This window comes from Podarcis gaigeae, assembly GCF_964106915.1.
Source record: "Podarcis gaigeae genome assembly, chromosome: Z".
NCBI lineage: Eukaryota > Metazoa > Chordata > Lepidosauria > Squamata > Lacertidae > Podarcis > Podarcis gaigeae.
In genome coordinates, this window is record NC_139691.1 from 46,915,890 (window position 1) to 46,937,366 (window position 21,477).

Here is a 21,477-nt window from a genome sequence, read left to right on the forward strand (position 1 = left end):
CAATCTCGGTTAGATTTTTCTCTAAAACCTTGGTTTTCATTAATTTCAATGACTCACATCCTCCTCACCTGCTGAACTTCTGCCTGTCAGAAACCCAGCCAAAGAAAGAAAGAGAACAACAAATTCTGTTTCTCTTCCTAACAGAGCTTTGCTTCCAACATCCATTTCTCTCTCTCTCTCTCTCTCTCTCTCTCTCTCTCTCTCTCTCTCTTAATATATATCAGAATTTTTTTAATTTTGCAAACTTTTACAACCACCAAATCACATATCATACACTTGACATCGACTTCCCCTCCACCTCCTCCATGGTTTGCTTTAGTTACCCTTTTCCACTGTTTATTCTAATCAATTCCTGGTCTTTTACTTCTCAGTTTCTCTCAGTTAACTCTATACTGCTGCTGAATTTACTCTAAAAGTGCTAACGTCTTAATTTGCTTACAATGGGGTTGTTGTTTTTTTAGATAACCTACCTATATTTTTCCAATCTTCCTTAAAGAGTCTTTCTTCCTGATCTCTTATTCTGTTAGTTAATCTGGTCATTTCTGCATATCCCACCAGTTTTGTCTGCCATTCCTCCTTTGTTGGTATTAGACCCTCCTTCCATTTCTGAGCATTTATTATTTGGGCTGCTGTTGTGGCATTCATGAATAGAATTTTCTGATCACTAGGTGAAGGTTGATCAGAGTGAAGGGCAGGTTAGCAGCAGCAGCAGCAGCAGCAGCAGCAACCTAGGCACCTTTATCTTCCATCCAGGCAAACAAGAAGTGTTTTCAGAGTTCAAGGACACTTTCTAGCCGAGCAAAGAACACTCAAAGGGTGTGCAAACTAGGAAGTGCAGTAGGGAAGGGTCTGTGGCCCTGAGGTTCCCCACCACTGACGTTTAGTGTTAAGGGTAGCTTTATGGAGAATGCATTGCAACAATCAGATCTGGAGACCATTCTTCTTTGCCATGGGGAACCAACCAAGCCAGTGGCTATTTGCAAGCCTTTCCTGAATTGATGACCCTAATGCAAAAAAGGGGGAAAGACTGTGCCTTGCCACCATGCCAGCTTAGTGCTGCTCTCTGCTGAGTCAAGCTTCAGTGAGTCTAAAAGGTGGGAAACCGCAACAGTAGTTTGTTACGCACAGGAGCTGAGGTTTAACACCTTGAGGATCTTCAGCCCATGATACTTCATGATGCTGACTAAGTAGACCTGTTCTAGGCTGCTCATGGGAGAATTTCTTGTAACACTAAGCTAGTTATGGATAAAGACTATGTAAAACAGCAGCAGCAGAGCTCTTGAGTCATGCTGGAAAGACAATGCATATCGGCCAACGAAATCTGGAATTTCACCAGCAACGAAAGAAAGAGACCAGGAGAAAAAGAGAGAGAGAAAGAGACTGCAAGATTTTCCAAAGTGATAAATTCTGAATCAGGATCGCAGTCAAGTTTGATCTTACGAATGCTCAACCCTCAAACGTGTTTATAGTACCAGGATATGTGATATCATCAGTTACTTCAATCTAGCTAACCTTTATCATGTTCAAAACTCTGTTTTTAGGTACCAAGGCACAATGTGCCTCTCACTGTGTGGGTGTACATCTTTACAAATGTTGACAGTTGGTAAGAGCTTTTCAGAAATGCTCCCATCAACTCATTCCCTCTAAATTGGGGAAGGGAGACCAGCAGGCCTCTGGGTATTTGTTGAACTACAACTCCTGTCATCCATAGCCGTTGGCCATGCCAGTTGGGACTGATGGAATCTGGAGTCCACCAGCCATAGCTTCCCATCCCTGACCTGACTGTATCACACCCACAAGTTTCTAAGGTTTCCTAAGAGTTTTTTTAAAAGCGTAGCTTCTCAGAAGGATCGAACAGACCAGAAGTGTGCAGATTCCTATGTACTATACATGTACCATCCATCTATAGATGTGAGTAATCTTAAAAACCATTTAGACAAAGGTGGGGAAAGATATTCAGCCCTAGGGCCACATTCCATTCTGGGCAACCTTCCAAGGGCCACATGCCATTGGTGGGCAGAGCCGGAGGCAAAAGTGGGTGGAACAGCAAGCATAAATTTTACCTCCATACCATAGGCTAGTTTCTACATACACTCACACAACCCTCACTATCTTCCAGCAAGTCAAGCAACCAATGTTGAAGAACACATTTCAGCCAGGCAAAGCATTCAGGTGTGAAGCCAGGGAGATGTGTGGCCTACAGAGAGTTTTGAGGGCCAGCTAGAGATGCCCTCAAACCCCCGGACCTAAGGTTTCCTACTCCTGTTTTAGACCCCATCACCCTGATCCAACAATCTATGGAACTCCGTATACGTTCACAGAACAAGCTCCACCCAAACTGAGGCTTCCTCATTCACTTCCATTGCTGAGGTCAGTACGACTCATGGACACAAATGGGAAATCAGCAACCTGGATGCTTGCTGACCTAGTTATGGGACTTTTTCTGCTGATGAGTAGATTGCAAAACAGATACGCTGGTGGTGCAGCGGCTTTTGCGTTCTACGGAAATACTTATCAGCTTCCCGGGTGTTTATGACAAATGCTCACAGGCTTTGCTGTTGCTTGACAAGGAGCAAAGGCTGAGGAAAGGATGTGGTTGTCGGGTAGGCAACTTTTCTTCACTTGGTGTTGCTTGGCTACTTCAAGCAAGAGCTGCTAGTCCCACTGGTGCTTTTTACACCCACGGAGTAGCAGCAGGGCCACATGCCGCTACAGTGCATTTTACTAGGAGTTGCAGCTACAATTTTAACTCCCAAACTACATGCCAGGAATGGCACAAAGTAGCAAACAACTAACACAGTGTGAGAAAAAACAAAAAACAGTAGATGTGCACCCAAAGTGCCCATCCACAGATAATGCCTTTTGCATCTCTGCATGATGCTTCGTTTTGACTTTGCCTCTTTCCACTCAGTTTTCTTTGCATCAGAGGCACCGTCTTGCACCCAAGACTGGGGGGCTGGCATGTGGCATTACCTCATGTGTGAGGTAATGCGCGCAACACACGTGTGACGTCACATCGAGAGGAAGCCAAGCCCAAAGCCCAGCATGGAGTGGCTTCCTGTCTCATACTGAGGAGGAGCCAGCCACTGAACTGCACTGTGCTCAGCTTGGCGATGGGTCTCCTCTAGCCCCTTGAAGAGGCCTAGCCCTGTGCCAGCAGGTTTTAAGGGAACCCAAGACACCTCCGCCGCTAAGAGTTGATGCACCTGCTCTGGACTGAGTACATTTGCACCAATCAGCTCTTTTATTTGCTCCTGGTGCAGAGACACAGCATTATTACCCACCCTCAAAAGAGCTTGGCTCTTCCCAATCCAGTGTTGGCTACTTGTATATATCCATGCCCCCATTAAATCTGCAGCCACACCTTTGTAGTATACATCACTCTGAGTTGTCCTTCTTCTGACTGGGTTCTTCTGGACAGAATTACTCTATATGTCTCTGCACCAGCTGATTCACTATGGGTGCCCCCAGACTGGCAGTGTTTTGCAGGAAGGATTAATTGGATTAAAGTGCTCTGTCCCCCAGCACAACAACTCCATTAAAAAAGAAAAGCATCAGGGGCCCTCCAGACATCCTTTTTATGGTGGATTCATGAAAATATGGTCTCATGATGCTACTGAGGTGGCCACATGTGATCCTGTTTTCAATTACTTGGGTTGATCTACACACAGCAAAAAAAACCTCTATAAATAAATCATAAATTAAAAATCATTATAACAAAAGGGGGAGAAACACTATGGAAAATGGCTTTCCCCCCTCTCTCAGCTGAGTCCACAGTTTATGCTTGCAAGGGTTTCAGGACAATCATACTGCTTCCTTTCCAATTGCTGCACATTCTGGAACTTCCTGATGAAATTCTGTAACCTTTAATACCACAACTGTCCCAAGCTTTATTTTTTGCCCCTTCTGCTGCACTGTACCACGTCCCCTGGGCAACAATATTATGATGGCATCAAGGAAATATCGCAGAACAGCCAATAACACAGAATATATCCACCACTAATGTACTATTATTGTGTGATGTACTATGTTTTTCCAAATACACCCACCATAGAACTCCAGTCTGGAGGGCCCCATGGACTTTTTGCAGTTAGAAAGTGATGGGGAAGTGCAATGAAAAGTGTGGGGTGAACAAATGATATGTGAGAAACAACCTACAAGCAAATCAATATGAATGCTCATCATTGCATAACCTCCCTGCGAACAAATCAGAATAAAAGCTCAATAAAGACTCGGTGCTGTCTAACCTGCAGATAAACCTTGTGCAAGCAGATCAGGACAAAAGCTCATCCGAAGGGGCCCTAAGTTACTCGTTTTTTCAGAGATGCTCCATGATTATCCAGTTTTAAACTCAGAAGAGACTCTGGAGGTCCTGTAGTATATCCCTCCCACCCCCACCCCCACTGCTCAGTACAGGATTTTTCTCAATGCAGGCCCATAACGATCTCTCTTCACTTCCCAGATAATTGGGGCAATTTGTTTCAGCACTCAGCAGCCTGTTTTATACAATTTTATTGACACATCCAGCAAAACAAGTTGAATAGTAGAATGGACTACATTTCTTCGAACTGCAAGTGTGCAAGTGTTGGGAGTGGGGAATTGTACTTCTGAATGAAATTGTAATAAAGTGTACCATAATTACATGTGGAATAAGCTCAGATTAGCCATGTCTAGGTGTAGCAAAACAGAGCCAGAGACAAGTCAATCAGCAAGATCCTTATTTTTTAATCTTAAACATGACAAAGAGGCACACAGATCCATCTATAACAACCAGCAAATGAAAATGGAGTGCTTGTACTTGGGCAGACTCTGAATCCAGGATACTGAGTCATGGGGCTCTAGCTGCAACTCAGAAAGATGCCTTAAGTCCCATCAAAGCAATGTTCCATTTATTTATCTTATTTATTTCAGGGGTGGGGGGTGCATGACCTTCTGCGGGTCACAGAAGCAGGTAAGACAAGTGGTTATTGGGAGAGGGTGTGCTCTATGGTGGTGTCCCAGTTGTGATGGTCATTTATTTGTTTTTGTTTTTTTGTTTAATTAAATTTTTTCCCCGCCCTTTATCCAAAGATCACAGGGCAGTTCACAACATAGACACAGAAAATGAGAACACAAAATACAAATAAAACAAACACAAACCAATAACCCCCGTCTGACAGACACATGTAAAAGGCCATAGAATGTTAATCAGCCAAAGGCCTGGTTGAAGAGAAACATTTTCAGCTGGTGCCTAAAGATAATGTAGTGAACATGCTAGGGGAGCCTGACTGGGGAGAGAGCTCCACAAATGTGGAGCCACCAGAGGAAATACCTGTTATGTACTGAGTTGAATAGGATCCAAAATGCAGCAGTCTGATTGGTCCTAGAACAATAGGATCCAAAATGCAGCAGTCTGATTGGTCCTAGAACAATAGGATCCAGAATGCAGCAGTCTGATTGGTCCTAGAACAATAGGATTCAGAATCGCAGTGCGATTCCGGTGGGGTGCCATGGCGGCTGCCCCCTGGCCCCACCTGCTCTCTGCCCCCCGGTGCCGGAGCATGAAGCTCCGCCACTGGCCATATCACACTGACACAAGTAGGCATCAGGTGGAGATTCCTTTGCTCTTCCAGCCTGTTTACATCTCTTTCATTTCCCTCTTTCATTGGGTTTGAGTGCTATGTTTTTAGTGATCTCATGTCACTTCACAATAGTTTCAGGCTCATTTTCTGCTGACAGTGGGTTCTGCATTGATCTTTTCTTTTCTTTTTTAAGCCTCTCGCTGGTTGGATTTGCATTTCTTGACTTCTATTTCTGAACCACCTAGGAGACAGGGTGAGTTGGATGGCATTATGAGCCAGGAATAGTTCCCGTCTCATGATCCCACATGAGCTTAGGGACTCCAGTTCAGAGGGCGAAATGAGCATGTGACACTAGAGCTCTTCTGGCTCACAGATGAAGCATTGCCAATCTCTGATTGCCAACCTCCTTGCAGTGAAGGTAGAGCTTGCAACTGGGATACACCTACCACCATAGGGCTCCGTCTCAGGGCTTGCCATGCTTAAGCTTGTCCCATGCCTAGACAGCATGGGTCTGAGAAGTTTCTGCTTGTCCCATGCTTTCTAGCCACAGGTTTGAGCAGTTTTTCTGTTTGCCCCACTGCTTTTCCTGGGACAACTGAATCAGAGCAAACACTAATCTGCAGAAAACCCAATTGATGTTTACTCCAATTCAGTGGCAAAGAGGAGGAAAGCAGTGGGGAAAGCGTAAATTTGGATGAGCCCTGGCTGTCACTGAAGCAACACCTGAGCTCTTCTCGGTGCCCTTGCACAAGGCCTGGCCTGAGGACATGGCTTGCATCATACCAGAAAGTATACAAACACCAAGACAGATTGAGAGAGGAGGCGCAGGTAGCAGGTAGTATCTGATCCTCCTCAATAGTTAGGCCTCTCTCTGCCTGAGATCCTGGACAGTGGTTCCCAGTTTGGGTTGACGGTAACTGGGCTGCATCAGCCTTTCCACAAACTGGTGCCTTCCAGATGCTATGGACTAAAAGTCCCATCGTCCTTGGCTAGGGCTGATGAGGACTGTAGTCAAAAGAATACTGAGGATGCCTAGCCTATGAAGGCCAGCAGTATAAGGTAGTTTCTAATGCCCATGGCATTAGAAGTCACTAATGGCCGTGGAGGAAAACACTTGCAGAGCCCAGAAGGTGACAACAAAACCTTTTGAGTTTCTGGTCCATGATCTCCACTTGATTTGGAGGCACCAATAAATATCCTTGCCAAGGGTGGGAGAGAGCCTAGTTATGCCTCTGATCTTGGGGGAAGCCACAACATTTAAACTGCAATAAAGCTGGCAGTTATAGTAGTGTGGACAGGCATCTGACTGGAATTGGCTGGCAGAGAGAGGCAGCAATGAGTCATCTGCTCTCCTGTGCAAAACCTAAAAAGCTGACAGCATCTTCTGATTTCTTTTCCATACAGCAGAGTTCACACTTCGTCACTCTGGTGCTACACTCCAGCAACAAGCAGGGTAGCATTGGGCACTTCTAGAGAGAAGGTCCTCCACTCACTTCTAACTGCTCTCAAAGTTTTGAGCAAGCACGTGTGACTTTGGATCAGTCTGGAAGTCTAGGTGCAAGTCATCAAATGGGCATGAGGCTGAAGATGCCAGAACAAGCCTCTTCAAGCTCGGACTCATAGTGAAACCACAGGAGTTTTCTGCTTCCTTGTAGTGGGGAGCCCAGCATCCCTTTGGTTTGGCCTTTCATCTGTTTGCATTTCGAACGTTCCACCAGCTGCATTGTTGAAATCCTGGCTTGCTTTTGAATTCAAAGTAGTTTGCAGTTGCTTTGGTGGAGGCCCGCATTTTATGAGAAGGATGAAACACTTGTAAAACTGGAGGCGGGGGAAGAAAACCAAATAAAATGTGAAATTCAGCATGCAAGCAAAAACAAACAAGCTCACTGCAGTTAACTTGCGCAGATCTTTTTAGCCATCACATTCAATCCTCAATTTAGTTTCTTGCTTTGGATTCTCAAAGCAAGCAGCAGGCTTGTGCTTTCCTTCCCTAGGCAGAATAATTTGTTTTGTATCAAGCTTATTTATGGCAGTGAAGCCTCCCCTACTAGCTAATTGAGCACCAAATGAGGCAAAGGAAGTCCTGGGGTTGGATCACCAGTACCTTTACACTCTTGCAAAAAGAAAGGAAAAGCTGGGGGCATTTGGATCAGCAATGCAATATGGGGGGGGGCATTTTACGCCACACCTACATTACCCCTGTTCTTAATTGTTTCCCAAAGTTACTACAAGTCTCCAAGAAGAAAATATGTAGGCATGATACTGATTTCTTTTTTCCTCATGGGCAGGGGGACCAACAGGAGTTTTGGGAGGAGAGGCAGGCTTGAAACAGCAAAGGGACCTTAGTCTTGCTCCAGTTCATTTTCTCCCGAGTTGTTCTTTGCAAACGTTTAAAGAGACAGAGGTTTAATCTCAGATCCCCACCGTCTTTCCCAATTCCTACCCTCGCCTAGAGCAATGCTGCCAAAATGTCTGCTGATTTCCTTAAGAAAGGAGAGGTTTGATCTTCTTGCAGTCCATGGGACTCTCAAGAGTCTCCTCCAGCACCAGAATTCAAAAGCATCAATTCTTCAGCGATCAGCCTTCTTTATGGTCCAGCTCTCACTTCCATACATCACTACCGTGAAAACCATGGCTTTAACTATACGGACCTTTGTCGGCAAGGTGATGTCTCTGCTTTTTAAGCAAGTTAGGAGACTCCTATTCCACTCAGAGAGCTACGGTTCCCAGCGTTCTCAGCAAAGAGGGATGGATTGTTAAAGCACGCTGGGAATCATAGAGTTCTGAATACCTACCAGCAATTAGCACCCTTTGCAAACTGCAGTTCCCAGGATTCTCTGGGGGGAGACATGGCTGTTTAAAGCTGTATGGTACTGCTTTTGTTGTACATAATGCCGATAAGCTCCTTCACACAGGCTGTTTGTCCTCCTGTCTTTCATACATCAAGTGATAAACACATGTGGGAAAGCCAGTCCCATTTCCCCTGAGGCAGCTTGAATAGCCAGCCCATCCCTTCATGTGAGGCTCTCAATGGCCCTCAGCTCTGTCCAGAGCACCATTGGCAGAGCTTGAGACTCTTAATCTCAGGGTCGTGAGTTTAGGTTCCTGCATTGAAGGGGGTTGGACAAAATGACCCTCGTGTTCCCTTCCAACTCTACAGTTCTATGATTCTATGAAAACACTGACTGGGTCACAGCAGCAAGCGTCCTAGCTCAGTATACTATCGCTAACAGCAGGCTGATTCCCAAGCCTGTTGAAGAAAACACAGCTGATATAGTTGCTTGCTGCCACCTTGTGGCAATGCTGACATTCATGCCTGATTTCTAATTTAGCAGTAGGGGGAATTCCTTGGCTCCTCGGATGTTGCTAGACTCCAAATCCTTCTATTCCCGACCATTGGCCTTGCTGCCTGGGGCCAGTGGGTGTTGCAGCCCAACAACACCCGGTGTGCCATAGGTCCCTAATCCCTGATCTACTTTAACTGGCAGCGCTCCTGCAAGAGCCCAGGCTGAAAAGGGTTTGTTCCCATCTGATCCTTTTTAAACTGGAGGTGCCTGGAGTGAACTTGGGAGTTTCCCCATACGAAGCATGTGCTCCACCACAAACCTATCTCCAGAAGGGAAGGGAATAGCAAAAAACCCACACATATCCCTTTGGACTTTTGCAGCCCTAGTTACAGTCTGCAAAAGCGGAGGGGGAATGCCAGTTTTCTCCAGGGCTAGAATTTGAATTTGAAGCCTGTGGGGTAGGGGCACAGAACTCACCAGTGCCCCTCCCAGCTCCTTACTGCTGCCAGCTCCCCCCCCCCCACACCTATTGAATTCTATTATGATTCAAAGCAGCAACATGAAGCGGGGTGGGGATGTTACTAATCAATAAATGCAAAAAAAAAAACCATGCCCCTCCTTCACTGATGAACCCACTTGGGCACAAGTCTGAACCAGATCACAGGAGCTTGGGAAGCTGCCTTATACAGAGCCAGGGTATTAGTCCACCAAGCTCAATAATGTCTACACCAGGGGTCAGCAAATTTTTTCAGCAGGGGGCTGGTCCACTGTCCCTCAGACCTTGGGAGGGCGGACTATATTTTGAAAATAAATAATGAACCAATTCCTATGCCCCACAAATAACCCAGAGATGCATCTGAAATAAAAGCACACATTCTACTCATGTAAAAACACCAGGCAGGCCCCACAATTAACCCAGAGATGCATTTTAAATAAAAGGACATATTATACTCATGTGAAAACATGATGATTGCCGGACTGTCTACAGGCCAGATTGAGAAGGCAATTGGGCCAGATCCGGCCCCTGGGCCTTAGTTTGCCTACCCATGGTCTACACTGACTGGAAGTGGCTTCCCAGAGTTTCATGCTGGGGAGTGAACTGGGGTTTTCTGCACAGAAAGCAGGTGCTCTGCCACTGAGCTCTGGCCCTAGTAGATCTCCCTGGATGCTCTCCCACGAAAGCCCCACTAAAATGAGCCAGGGCTGCACCAGCAGTCTCTCCCTGCCTCCCTTCCAAGTAGCCCTGCCAGGCATTCTTGGGCAGTTTTCAGGGGCCACTGCTGATTCCTGCCCTGGACCCCTTTTTCATTTTCCCCACCAGTCTGATTCTTTCAGCAGCACCAGTTTTCTGGATCTGGCTGCTCTTACTGATTTCCCACAGAGTACCCAACCTAGCACCACACCAGAGCGCCATGGGGAACAGAAAGGGTGGCTCTACCCAGGGACTCAGCGCTGCTCTGAGAGCCTCCGCCAAAGTCAAGTAAGTCTGCCAAGGCCTGCTACCCCTGGATGACGTCAAATCTGAAACTGACCCTGGGGCTTAAGCAGGAAAACTTCCAGGCATCCAGGATAGCTGTGCTCTCCAACTGCAGATGGCAGCTGTGTGTCTATGAATATCAGCTCCCTATTCAGAAAGCTAATAAACTTCCATGGGCACCACAAAATACTCATTTTGCAGAAGAAAACTGGCAATACTAAGACCCATCACCCCATAGCTTAGTTGGCAGAGCAGGAGACTCTTAATCTCAGGGTTGTGGGTTCAAGTCCATGGTTGGGCAAAAGACTCCTGCACTGCAGGGGGTTGGACTAGATGACCCTTATGACCCTTTAGGGCAACTTGTTGGCTGCTGTGAGAACAGGATGGTCCTTTGGTCTGATCCAGCAGCCAGACTTATGATTCAATGATGTGGTTTAGAGGTAACCTTTCTCAATCTCCAAATCCCTAACTGCACCTAAGAACAGGAAGTGTGAGAAACACCCTTGCAGCTATTTAAAAAAGGAGGCACAGATTTTATCTGTAGAATGAGCCACATGCTAAGTTGCCCATTTTGCCATTAGCAGGTCACAAAAATGCTCACAGCTAAAGCCTCTCAAACAGTCCTTTGATGCTTTTTCTGCACATGCTTTTTCAAGCCCTTTCCCAAATCATCCCGGCTGTTGAAATATTTTGGTTCAAAACAGAGCAGAATAACAATAGTGCTAAAATTGTACACTCCACACACACACACACAGCCGCAAGCAGTGCTGCAGCAGCAACCTGCCAAGTCATGAGCAGCAGGTGAGAGTTGGTGATTTAAAGCTTAAACATACCTTGGGGGAAAGATGATGGGGAGAGGCGGGTGGATTTGCAGAGCCAGGCAGCACAACGCATTGTTGTTGAGCACAGACTATTATAATACTATATGTCAGTCAATGAGAAACTGTGTTTGTAGCAGCAAATGGATGCGCAGCAGAAGTTAGAAAAGGGAGAGCAGAGGGAGAGGATAGGACACTGGAAGCCAATGGTTTTACCCAATGCCTATGCCAAACCTCTTACATCTGCAGTCAATAAAGTTGCGGCCTGATTTGACCCAAAATAATGCTGTGCTGCCTGGTTATTCTCCATGATCTGCTCCACCAGACTCTTCTGATGTTCCGATGCTATGCTATCATGTTCTTACCTGCTTGTTCAAAAGGACGTAAAGGATGGGGTTCACAAACGTGCTAGTCTTGGCCAGAATGGACGGGATAATGCTCACTGAGGGGCTGATTGTTCCAGGCTGGCCAAATGTCACAATCAGGGAGACAATTCCATATGGCATCCAGCAGAGGAGGTAACAGGTGACCATTGACACAACCATGAACAGGATGCGGTGTTCTCTTTTCTGAACAGATGTCAGGTGGAATCTACAGACCTGCTAAAATATGAGAGAGGGGACATTTTCATAGAGTTTCTTCCTCATTGCACTCTGTACCACCTTACCCAAGCGCAGGTCATTCCCCAAATCATTTTTTTGCACTAGCTCCTTTAAGTCTTTAGAACAACGTTCTGAAACCTGGGGCCCTCTGTGTGGTTCAGGAGATGTCCCAGTAGCAAAGTTATTTATTTACAAGCAGCTCCTTCAGTTTCTTCTGACAGCTTCCTGGGTGTGCAAGAACATAAGAGCCACCAGTGGCCCATTGATTTGGGCATCCTGAGGCCCATTATGGGACGCCCACAAGCAGGATCTGAGCAGAAGAATATGTTCAAAGCCTGGCATTGCCTTTGCTATTTATATAAGGAGAATATATCACACTGCTTCCCATGTTACCCTTGCTGTTAATCTGCTTCTATTCACAAAAATCATTTCTGGAGGCTCTGCTCTTTCTTTTTTAAAAAAAGTCAATGACAGTAATTGTCTCATTGTCCCTGTGATTTTTCTGAAGTCGCAGTATGCAACTTTCGGCTCTTACACAACTGCCAGCTGTTAGAATTCACAGCTACCTCTCAATCCCTGGGAGCTTAAAAATGCCGCTGTGATTCAACCATTCATAAGCTTACACCAGAGGTAAATGTTCTTCTCTCTTGAAGTAGAATTCTATAAATAAGGGGAGGGAGACATTTTGTGCAAGTTGCACAATCCTCTGTGGGAGCCCTTCTGATTTTTCTGTTTCCCCTGAATCGCTGGCCTTCCTGTTCTAGCCGTTTAACTCTGAAGCATGTTTCATAAGGAATTGCTCTCAGAGGTGAAGATGGAAGAGCTCCTAGACACAGCTCCAAACAAGAGACACACCTACCTCTCCTAACAAATCCAAGCTAACAACCTCAGGCCAGCAACGTGACATGTGCGCACACACGACTGCACCACCACGTTCTGTCAAAGAGGTTAGGGGGCTTTGGTTTACCTTTCTAATTGTCTGCAGGATTTTCCCATAGCAGTAGATCATCGTCAGGAGGGGCAAGACAAGGCAAAAGATGAAGAGGCAGATGACGTAGGAGAAGTTGCTGGGAGACCTGGCATGCCAAGAGACAGAGCAGGTCATGCCGGGCCCTTCGGGGCCATAGCTGCTCCAGCCGAAAAGAGGTGGCAAGGTCCAGAACAAAGAGTAGATCCAGGAGCCAATGATGAAAAGCCAGGACTTGGTGTAACTGGACACAACCGGATTGGCCTGCCTCTGCCGGACCGTGGCATAGCGTTCGTAGGAGAGGATGGAAAGAGACACAAGGGAAACGATGCCTGCAAGAGAGAGAGCGGCCCAGAGTTAACAGATCAAAGATCTGCTTTTCGAATGCTGGAATGTAAACCTGTGACATTGGAAGACAGATGATATCCAGCTCAGGAAGAAGAAGAGGAGGAGGAGGAGGAGGAGGAGGAGGAGGAGTTTGGATTTGATATCCCGCTTTATCACTACCCGAAGGAGTCTCAAAGTGGCTAACAATCTTCTTTCCCTTCCTCCCCCACAACAAACACTCTGTGAGGTGAGTGAGGCTGAGAGACTTCAGAGAAGTGTGACTGGCCCAAGGTCACCCAGCAGCTGCATGTGGAGGAGCGGAGACACGAACCCGGTTCACCAGATTACGAGACTACCGCTCTTAACCACTACCCCACACTGAACTGACTCAATACCTCTCCCTGCTATGTACTAAACCATAACCTGCAATCGTCACCAGAGGTCCTTCTCCATGTGCCCCTTCCAAGGGGGGGGGGGTGTCTGGAGGGGGGGAAGCACAAGAAGGGGCCTTTTAGTGGTGGTTCCTTGTTTGCGGGATGCTCTCCCCAAGGGGGTTTGCCAGGCACCATCATTACTTACCATTATGCACCAGGAAGAAAAAAAACATTTCTCTGCGGTGCTAAACAGTTGGTCCCTTACCTCTCTCGCCCTGATCTTGTCACTGTGATCCATGCGACGGTCACCTCCAGGCTTGATTACTGTAACTCACTCTATGTGGGGCTGCCCTTGAGACTGACCCAGAAACTCCAGCAGGTGCAGAATGCCGCGGCAAGACTCCTTACAGGGTCCTCATTGTGGGATCACATCCACTCGATGCTATACCAGCTGCCCTGGCTCCCGGTAGAGTACAGGGTCAGGTTTAAGGTGCTGGTTTTAACTTTTAAAGCTCTATATGGCCTAGGACCCTTGTACCTTACGGTCTGCAAATAATAACACCTTGGAGATCCTGGGCCTCTAGGCTGGCCTCAACCAGGGCCTAAATGTGTTAAATATTTAGGAGCTGTCAGCTGGCAAGAAAACAGAATGCCTGTTCACTTTACAGTGGTACCCCACAAGACGAACGCCTTGGAAGACAAAAAAACTCGCTAGACAAAGGAGTTTTTCGTTTTCTTCGCCGCTTCGCAAGACGCATTTCCCTATGGGCTTGCTTCGCAAAACGAAGCTTGCCCCGCAAGCTCCGGGGAGAGCGCATGCAGGAGAAGTCATGCTTCTGATTGAAGCAGATGGACTGTGACACATCCCAGCTAGAGAGATTAACTGTGTCACATATGGATAATATCAGGAACAATGGATGAGCTACAGAGGTACAGATGCCCAGGAGATTAGTGCAGAATCAGGCTGCACATTGATGCTTTATCCTACAACCCTGCTGGCATAAAAAATGATAGCCATATTTGAAAGAAGCTGGAATTTTAGGGGCAGTTAATACATTTGCAGAGATGCCCCTAGCAGCTCAGAGATCAACCACTGAGCTCAACTCATGGCAGGTCCAGAGGTGTTTTCTATTTTCAGGTTGCACAATTAAAGTTGGTTTGATTCTTGTGCAACAAACTTGTTTCCTCCTGAAAACTGGACTTTTGCAGTAGAGAAAGTGATGCGGAAACACTCTTGAAAGTGTGCTTGCCATCTAATTTCCCCACAAAGAAATAAGAAACAGCAATGTGTAAATTGCTGGTTTCATCTAACCTCCCCTCAAGTGTTCTGCAAACAGATCAGGATGAATGCAGGTCATCTGGAACCAAACCAAGATGTGTTACTGCCCAAGGTGAGGCAGACAAAGGTAGCCCCGCCCCCTGCCCAAAGTTAAGCCACAGGGCAGGCAAAGGTATTTTGGCACTTGAGACAGAAAACTGTACAAACGTCTCTCCCTAAGAGTACAAATGCAATGGTAGTAAATAAAACTACTAAGAATTAGCCGCCCTTTCATGACACCCAAAATCACCCCACCCCACTCAACCTAATGTTAGGGCTGGCCTGGGCTTTCAGATCCACCCACCCTGCCAGACCCCCAGATTCTGACACCTTTTGACCTTAAAGATAGTGGCTGTTTATGGTCATTTCACACATTGCATCTTTAGATGTACACCCAAAAAATGTGACCTGTGAATGCAGCAAATGCATGTTTGGAAAGACGGAAAGGTCAAGGTCCCAGGACACACATGGTGGGTGGGCATATTGAAGGTTTAGGTCTGGTCAGTACACAGAATGGAGACTGTCTAGGGTGGAATCTAGGCACATATAAAAAATGCTATGAAAATGTTTTTTAAAAAGTTTAAAAAAGAGATTGAATTGGTCAAAAGCTCGCCATCGCCATCTAGTGTAATGTTTGTATAATGCACTTAAAACGTTTGCAGCTGTATGGCTGAGTCCTAAGATTCCTGAATGGCTTGAAAGTGCATGAACAGTTTTGAAAGTCTGGAGGTGTTGCAGAGTAAAATTGCCAATGGTCTTGGTACAGCGGACAAAGTCACCCAAGGGCTTGGAATAACTATTTGCCTTTCTCCACGACCAGCAAAGCAACAGTAAATTATACAAATAATAGTTTTTAAATGCAGCATAAATTGGGCAAAATAAGAGAAGCAATTATGAAAACTTGCATCACTCATACAATTTGCTAAATTTGGGGGGCCAGAAATGAAAAGTCAGATCTACACCATACATTTAAAGCACTCTTTAACAGCAATGGTTTTCCCCAAGGAACTGTAGTTAAAGGGTGCTGGCCTCACAGAGTGACAATTCCTATCATGCTTAACAAGTCCCCAGGATTCTCCATGACTGTTCCGGAGCTCTTTACTGATGTGAATGGGACCAAGCCCAGCACATAGCTTTGGTCAAGGCTGGGTCAACTCTATGGCTTTCTCTGGTGTGGTCTCCACATAGCCAGGGTGCTGTAACAGCTGACATATTGGACTATGACTTGGGAGACCAGGGTCTGAATCCCAGCTCAGCCATGAATCCCACTGGCACTGGGTGATCTTTGGCCAGTCTATCTGCCTACCTCATAGGGAAGGAGATCTTTAGAACTGTGGAGGAGAAAGGTGGTAGTTAAATCTAATAAATTAATACATAAATGAACTGGAGCTTCAGAAATTTCGATGTTTAAAACCACGCAGGAACTTTGGATACCCTAAAGGCAAACTCCTCTTGCTTTCCCAAATATTCCACGCGCCTCCTCCCCCAAACCAGAGCCTTGCTCTAAAAACCTACCGAAGAAGGAGTTGGCGAAGCCGTACCACTTGCAGCCGGCCTTGCCTAGGAGCCAACGGCCGCGCACGCTGGAGGCTAAGCTGAAAGGGGTCCCGAAGACGCAGACCAGGAGGTCGCTGAGGCTGATGTTGAGCAGGATCAGGTTGATGGGCGTCCGGATGGCCTGGAACTTGACGAAGATCAGCACCACCAGGAGGTTGCTGAGGCTGCCCAGGAGCAAGATGAAGCCCAGGCACACAGCCACCGTCAGGTGTCCCGTCCGTCCCAGGCTCCCAGCAGGAGAGGCCAGCAGCTGGTTGTCGAAACTCAAGTTACCGGCGCTTCCCGCCGCGCTCTGGTTGGAAAGGTTGAGGCTCCGGTCGCCCAGCGCCAAGAACATGACAGCAGCGCAGCGCCTTGACGCTGCTCCAAGCCTTCGGGGTGCGGATTTGGAGGAAATTGTCGGGGCACCTCGCGACTTAGGACAGCCTAACACTCGAGCAGCACAGTTCCCAGAGAGGCGTGTGGGCAGCAGCTGGCTCTGCCCTAACCTTCCCGGAGAACCTTCTCCAATCAAGCCCAGAGGGACCCACGCGCCCAGCCCAGCCCCTGAAGCAGGCGAAACCTGTGCGCCTTTAGCAGAGGAGCATGGACCCACCAGGAAGCCTCTTGGCCGCAACGGAGCGCAAATCAGCGAAGGAGGACGGAGCTGCGTATTCGCGCAGCAGTGCACCCTGCCTTGAGCCGGAGACACAGGGAAGAGTTGAAGGAGTGCACCTTTCAAGGGTTGCCCCTCCTGCCTCACCACGATTTTCTAATGCGAAGTAATGCTGCGCAAAGTTGTGCCCTGTCCTAGTGGTGCCAGCGCACGCACGGGGATCCCTGTGCCTTTACACTTATCGTGAGCCCTCGTTTTGTTTATGGCACAACGCCCCCCCCCCCAGCCTCACGCAACCGCCTTTAACAAAGCCCTACCCCTTGGAGGGCGAGAGGGACCGTTCTTGTGCCTGCAAAGGAGAACCAAAGACAACGACCCCCACCCTTACCCGGCAAGGTAGTGCAGAAAGCAAGCCTTGCGCGGAGAGAGCTCTGCCTCCCGCGCCCCTCTCCCCGCGCCTTTCCAATATAGCAGGAAGTCTAGACTCTAGACTATCTTTCCCTGTAAGGAAGAGCGGGAGTCCTGCGCGCTTTCGGCACGGCTGTTCCGCAGCGGCTCCTCACCAAGCTCCTAGGCGGATCACCGAACAAAGCGGCTTTGGCGCGGCAGGTTTTATACAGTTCCTCTGGCTCAGTCAAAAGCAGCGGCGGGACAATGAAGGGATGGGAACTCCCTTCCAGGAGGGAGATGCTGCTCCACCGCTCCGCCGTAGTTGAGTGGTCCGAACCACGCCTCCTTTTTACTTTCGCTTCGCCACCTTTGCGAGCGGAAACAGGAAGGGTCTTCTACATCGGGTGGAGCAAATAGAGGGAAGGACCAACCCCCCCCCCCACACACATTCCACTTTTCATAATACTAGAGCTCGAGGCTGTCCAGTGACAGCAGACAATTCCAGATCGGTAAAAGGAAAAGACCTCTAGCCGCACAAGGAAGACTTGGATGTAAGGAGCATTATTTGCCAGGAAACACGGCGAAGGTTTTTTTTTTAAAAAAAAAAAAAATCACGCTGTTTAGTGCGTTTAGAATTACTCTGATAACTATTGTTGTGTTTGAAAACTGTTTTTGAAATGCAGATTTGACTGGAACATGCGCCCAGAATGAAGGAAGAGGGCTGGAGAAGATGCGAGAAAGCTTTCAGCACGTGCTGCCTTGGGAGAGACGTGTAGCTTTGATGTATGAAATCTAATGCTTCTAGATGCCTTACTCACTTTTTCGTTACTTTTTCGTTATTTCTCTATGAGACAAATATTTTACAGATCCCACTGCTGGGTCAGATACTTATTGCTGGGGGGGGGTGATATTGTGAGCTTGGGTTGGGGACTAGATCCCCCATAATCTTAACATTATGTGAAATGTTAAGAGTTTGACCAAATTCATGAGGGACTGATCTACGAAGTGAAAGTACTGGGAGCCTTGGATTGCAGGGCTCACAATTATTGCAGCATCCTAATAACATCCACATCATCAGATGCCTGAAGTTGGCTCCTGATTCTTAATTTCATACAGTCCTTTGAATCCTTAGGTTTGTATATTTGGACAAATTCATAAGGATAAGGTTATCGGTGGCTACAGCCATGAAGGCTGTCTTCCTCCTTCACTGCTGGAGGCAGTATGCCTCTGAATGCCTTGCATCTTGGGTGAATTGGATTGAAAAGATCACTTACAGTTTCTGGAGTTCAAAGGCTTTATTCACAGAATGGACTATTTACAAGATAAGAAGAGGTGAGAGAGAAATAGCAGAAATCCTATCTCAACAAGATGGAAGAGGACAACAAACAAATAATGGCTCCACTTTTAGGGGTGGAATTAACTTAGAGTCTTAGACAAAGTGAAGACCACAAGCAAGTGCTGGCTAGCTTGCAAGACAAATAGTGCCTTCGTGTGGTTTAAAGTAAGGTAAAGGTAAAGGGACCCCTGACCATTAGGTCCAGTTGTGGCTGACTCCGGGGTTGCGGTGCTCATCTTGCTTTACTGGCCAAGGGAGCCGGCGTACAGCTTCCGGGTCATGTGGCCAGCATGACTAAGCCGCTTCTGGCGAACCAGAGCAGCGCACGGAAACGCCACTTACCTTCCTGCCGGAGCGGTACCTATTTATCTACTTGCACTTTGATGTGCTTTCGAACTGCTAGGTGGGCAGGATTTGGGACCGAACAACGGGAGCTCACCCGTCACAGGGATTTGAACCACCACCTTCTGATTGGCAAGTCCTAGACTCTGTAGTTTAACCCACAGCGCCACCCACGTCCCACGTGGTTTAAAGTAGCACATGCATAAACTAATTCAGGAGAAGGAAAGGTATTGCTTTTCTCCAGCAATCACAAGTGTGTGGGGCAGGAATGTGGCAGGTCCTGCTTAGAGTTTTCCCAGTGACAACTGGCATGATGCAACCAAAATAACATTTATTTTAATTCTGGTGTATGTGTGTGGGAGAGACAGAGAGAGAGATTTAAGCAAATACTTAACTTTCCCATTATAGGGCTGCATATGTCTCTGGGAGCAAGTCTCATTGAGCCCAGTGGTACTTGCTTCTGAGCAGTGTTCGAAACTCCCTTTGTTCTAGGTGCATTTTGCAACAGGCAATTTCATTAGCATGAGCAGTTTCTGAGCTCTGGGCACAGTACTGCACCTAAGATTTCAGATTAAAACTGCAGAGCGGAATGAAAGGAGGACCTTTTTTCTGCCTCCCCACTTCCAGCGACTTTCTGAAGACAGGAGAAGAGACCCTCTTAAGAATATTAGGGGGGTAGGCAGGGGAAAGACTAGAGACCATGTGAAAAATGAATGTAATATTTTAGCTGCAGTTTATTCATTTTCAGCTTTGTATTCTTGTTATAAAAAAGCACACCTAGACATACCATTGTTGCACCTATAACCTAGGTTTAAGGTGCCATGTAGCTCCTATTTTTCATATCTCAGTTTCTAACACTGCTTCTGGGTAAACATGTAAAGTGCTGAATTTGGGCAAGATGGTGCCCTGTCTAGGCACTTGCTTTTGAGCAGGTATTGGCAAACTCTGGCCTCCAGATGTTTTGGAACTACAATTCCAATCATCCCTAGCTAACAGGACCAGTGGTCAGGGATGATGGGAATTGTAGTCTCAAAACATCTGGGGGGCTGGAGTTTGCCTATGCCTGCTTTTGAGGATCCAAAGCTAAACCAGCAAAGTTTGCCAGTAAAATTATAAATTCAAAGATCATCTTATTAACCATCTGTGGGTTCTATCCTGCTACTTTTTACTCAAAGCAGATGCACTGGAAAGTAAGGACAGGGTTTACATCCATTAATTTCAATTCATGTCCTGCCTATTTCTCTCAGTTTCACAATGGGCAAAATTCTGTTTCACGTATTGTTTCAGAGACTGCAATTAGGTAGGCTCACCTTTAAATGTAAGCTGAATTTAATTTCTTCCTTTATCCCTAACTCTTGAGTAAAACTTAGTTGGATCAAATCCTACATCATCAGAAAAATCAGCATCAAGTAACTACCATGCTAGTTTTCTGAGTGATGAGTAACTTTCGGGTGAGTTTTTGGAGCAGGCGCTATAAACCAGACATCATGCGACCACAACTTTTTTATGGGCACCTGTCTTTGTTCATGTCTGGTGACTTCTTTCATTGCCTTTAAATTGCCTCTAGTAGCTTCTTGAAAGAGGATTACTAGACACTTGTCCTTGTCTGATGTGCCTCTTCACAATCCTACTTTCCCCCAGAGAGTCAATCTAAGCAAGACCAGCCATTTGAGCATAGCCATAAAGTTCAAAGCCACCTGCCAGCCCAGCCATCGAGCCTGCAGAGGCCTGCTCAATTCCCTCAGAATGAAGAAAACTTCTGTGGCTGTGGGGAATAACAGTGGGAGCTCTTGCATCCTGTGTGCGGGCTTCAGGTTGGCAGCTATGGTGCAAACACAGGTAAGCCAGGAGTCCACAACTTTTTTGGGTTTAGGTGCACATTTGGACATGTAAGAAACTGTCATGGTTGCCACAGAACACCCATTTCACTGAAGAAAAGTGGGAATACTGAGACCCACCCCAAAACAAATAGGCAAAACATCTACTAAGCACATCCCAAAATAAACACAATAAAGTAGGCAACATCTCCCAGCTAACAGGATCTAAATCCTTAAACCTGTTCCTCACTTCCACTGTGTATTCATAAGGGATTTGACTTAGATTGTATCTTACCAGCCCAGTGGTTTTTCCTACTTTCTTCAGTTTAAGCTTGAATTTTGCTATAAGAAGCTGATGATCTGAGCCACAGTCAGCTCCAGGTCTTGTTTTTGCTGACTGTATAGAGCTTCTCCATCTTTGGCTGCAGAGAATATAATCAATCTGATTTTGATGCTGCCCATCTGGTGATGTCCATGTGTAGAGTCATCTCTTGTGTTGTTGGAAAAGCGTGTTTGTGATGACCAGCTTGTTCTCTTGACAGAACTCTATTAGCCTTTGCCCTGCTTCGTTTTGATCTCCAAGGCCAAACTTGCCAGTTGTTCCTTTTATCTCTTGACTCCCTACTTTAGCATTCCAATCCCCTATAATGAGAAGAACATCCTTCTTTGGTGTCACTTCTATAAGGTCTTGTAAGTCTTCATAGAATTG

The 21,477-nt window shown here is 46.6% G+C and overlaps 1 protein-coding gene and 1 long non-coding RNA gene across 4 annotated transcripts; one reads left to right on the forward strand and one right to left on the reverse strand.

The window, feature by feature from the left end:
* Window positions 1–4,575: 4,575 nt before the first annotated feature.
* LOC310836970 (pinopsin-like) lies at window positions 4,576–16,811 on the reverse strand. 2 transcript variants are annotated; one of them, XR_014560317.1, is made up of 5 exons: window positions 16,247–16,811; window positions 12,713–13,044; window positions 11,509–11,745; window positions 6,175–7,379; window positions 4,576–5,267 (listed from the first exon to the last, which is right to left on the reverse strand). XR_014560317.1 is itself a non-coding variant. In XM_083723037.1 (4 exons), the coding sequence occupies exons 1-4, from the start codon at window positions 16,623–16,625 to the stop codon at window positions 7,179–7,181; spliced, it is 1,149 nt and encodes a 382-aa protein (XP_083579163.1). In that variant the 5' UTR covers window positions 16,626–16,811; the 3' UTR covers window positions 5,985–7,178. The 2 variants fall into 2 exon arrangements, 1 of the variants encoding a protein (XP_083579163.1); XM_083723037.1 differs by lacking the exon at window positions 4,576–5,267 and having other exon boundaries at window positions 5,985–7,379.
* A 378-nt stretch (window positions 16,812–17,189) lies between these two features.
* LOC310837035 lies at window positions 17,190–18,510 on the forward strand. Of its 2 annotated transcripts, XR_014560358.1 has the most exons (3): window positions 17,497–17,824; window positions 17,957–18,056; window positions 18,406–18,510. It is a non-coding gene; the product is annotated as an uncharacterized lncRNA (long non-coding RNA). The 2 variants fall into 2 exon arrangements; XR_014560357.1 differs by lacking the exon at window positions 18,406–18,510 and having other exon boundaries at window positions 17,190–17,824; window positions 17,957–18,350.
* Window positions 18,511–21,477: the final 2,967 nt, after the last annotated feature.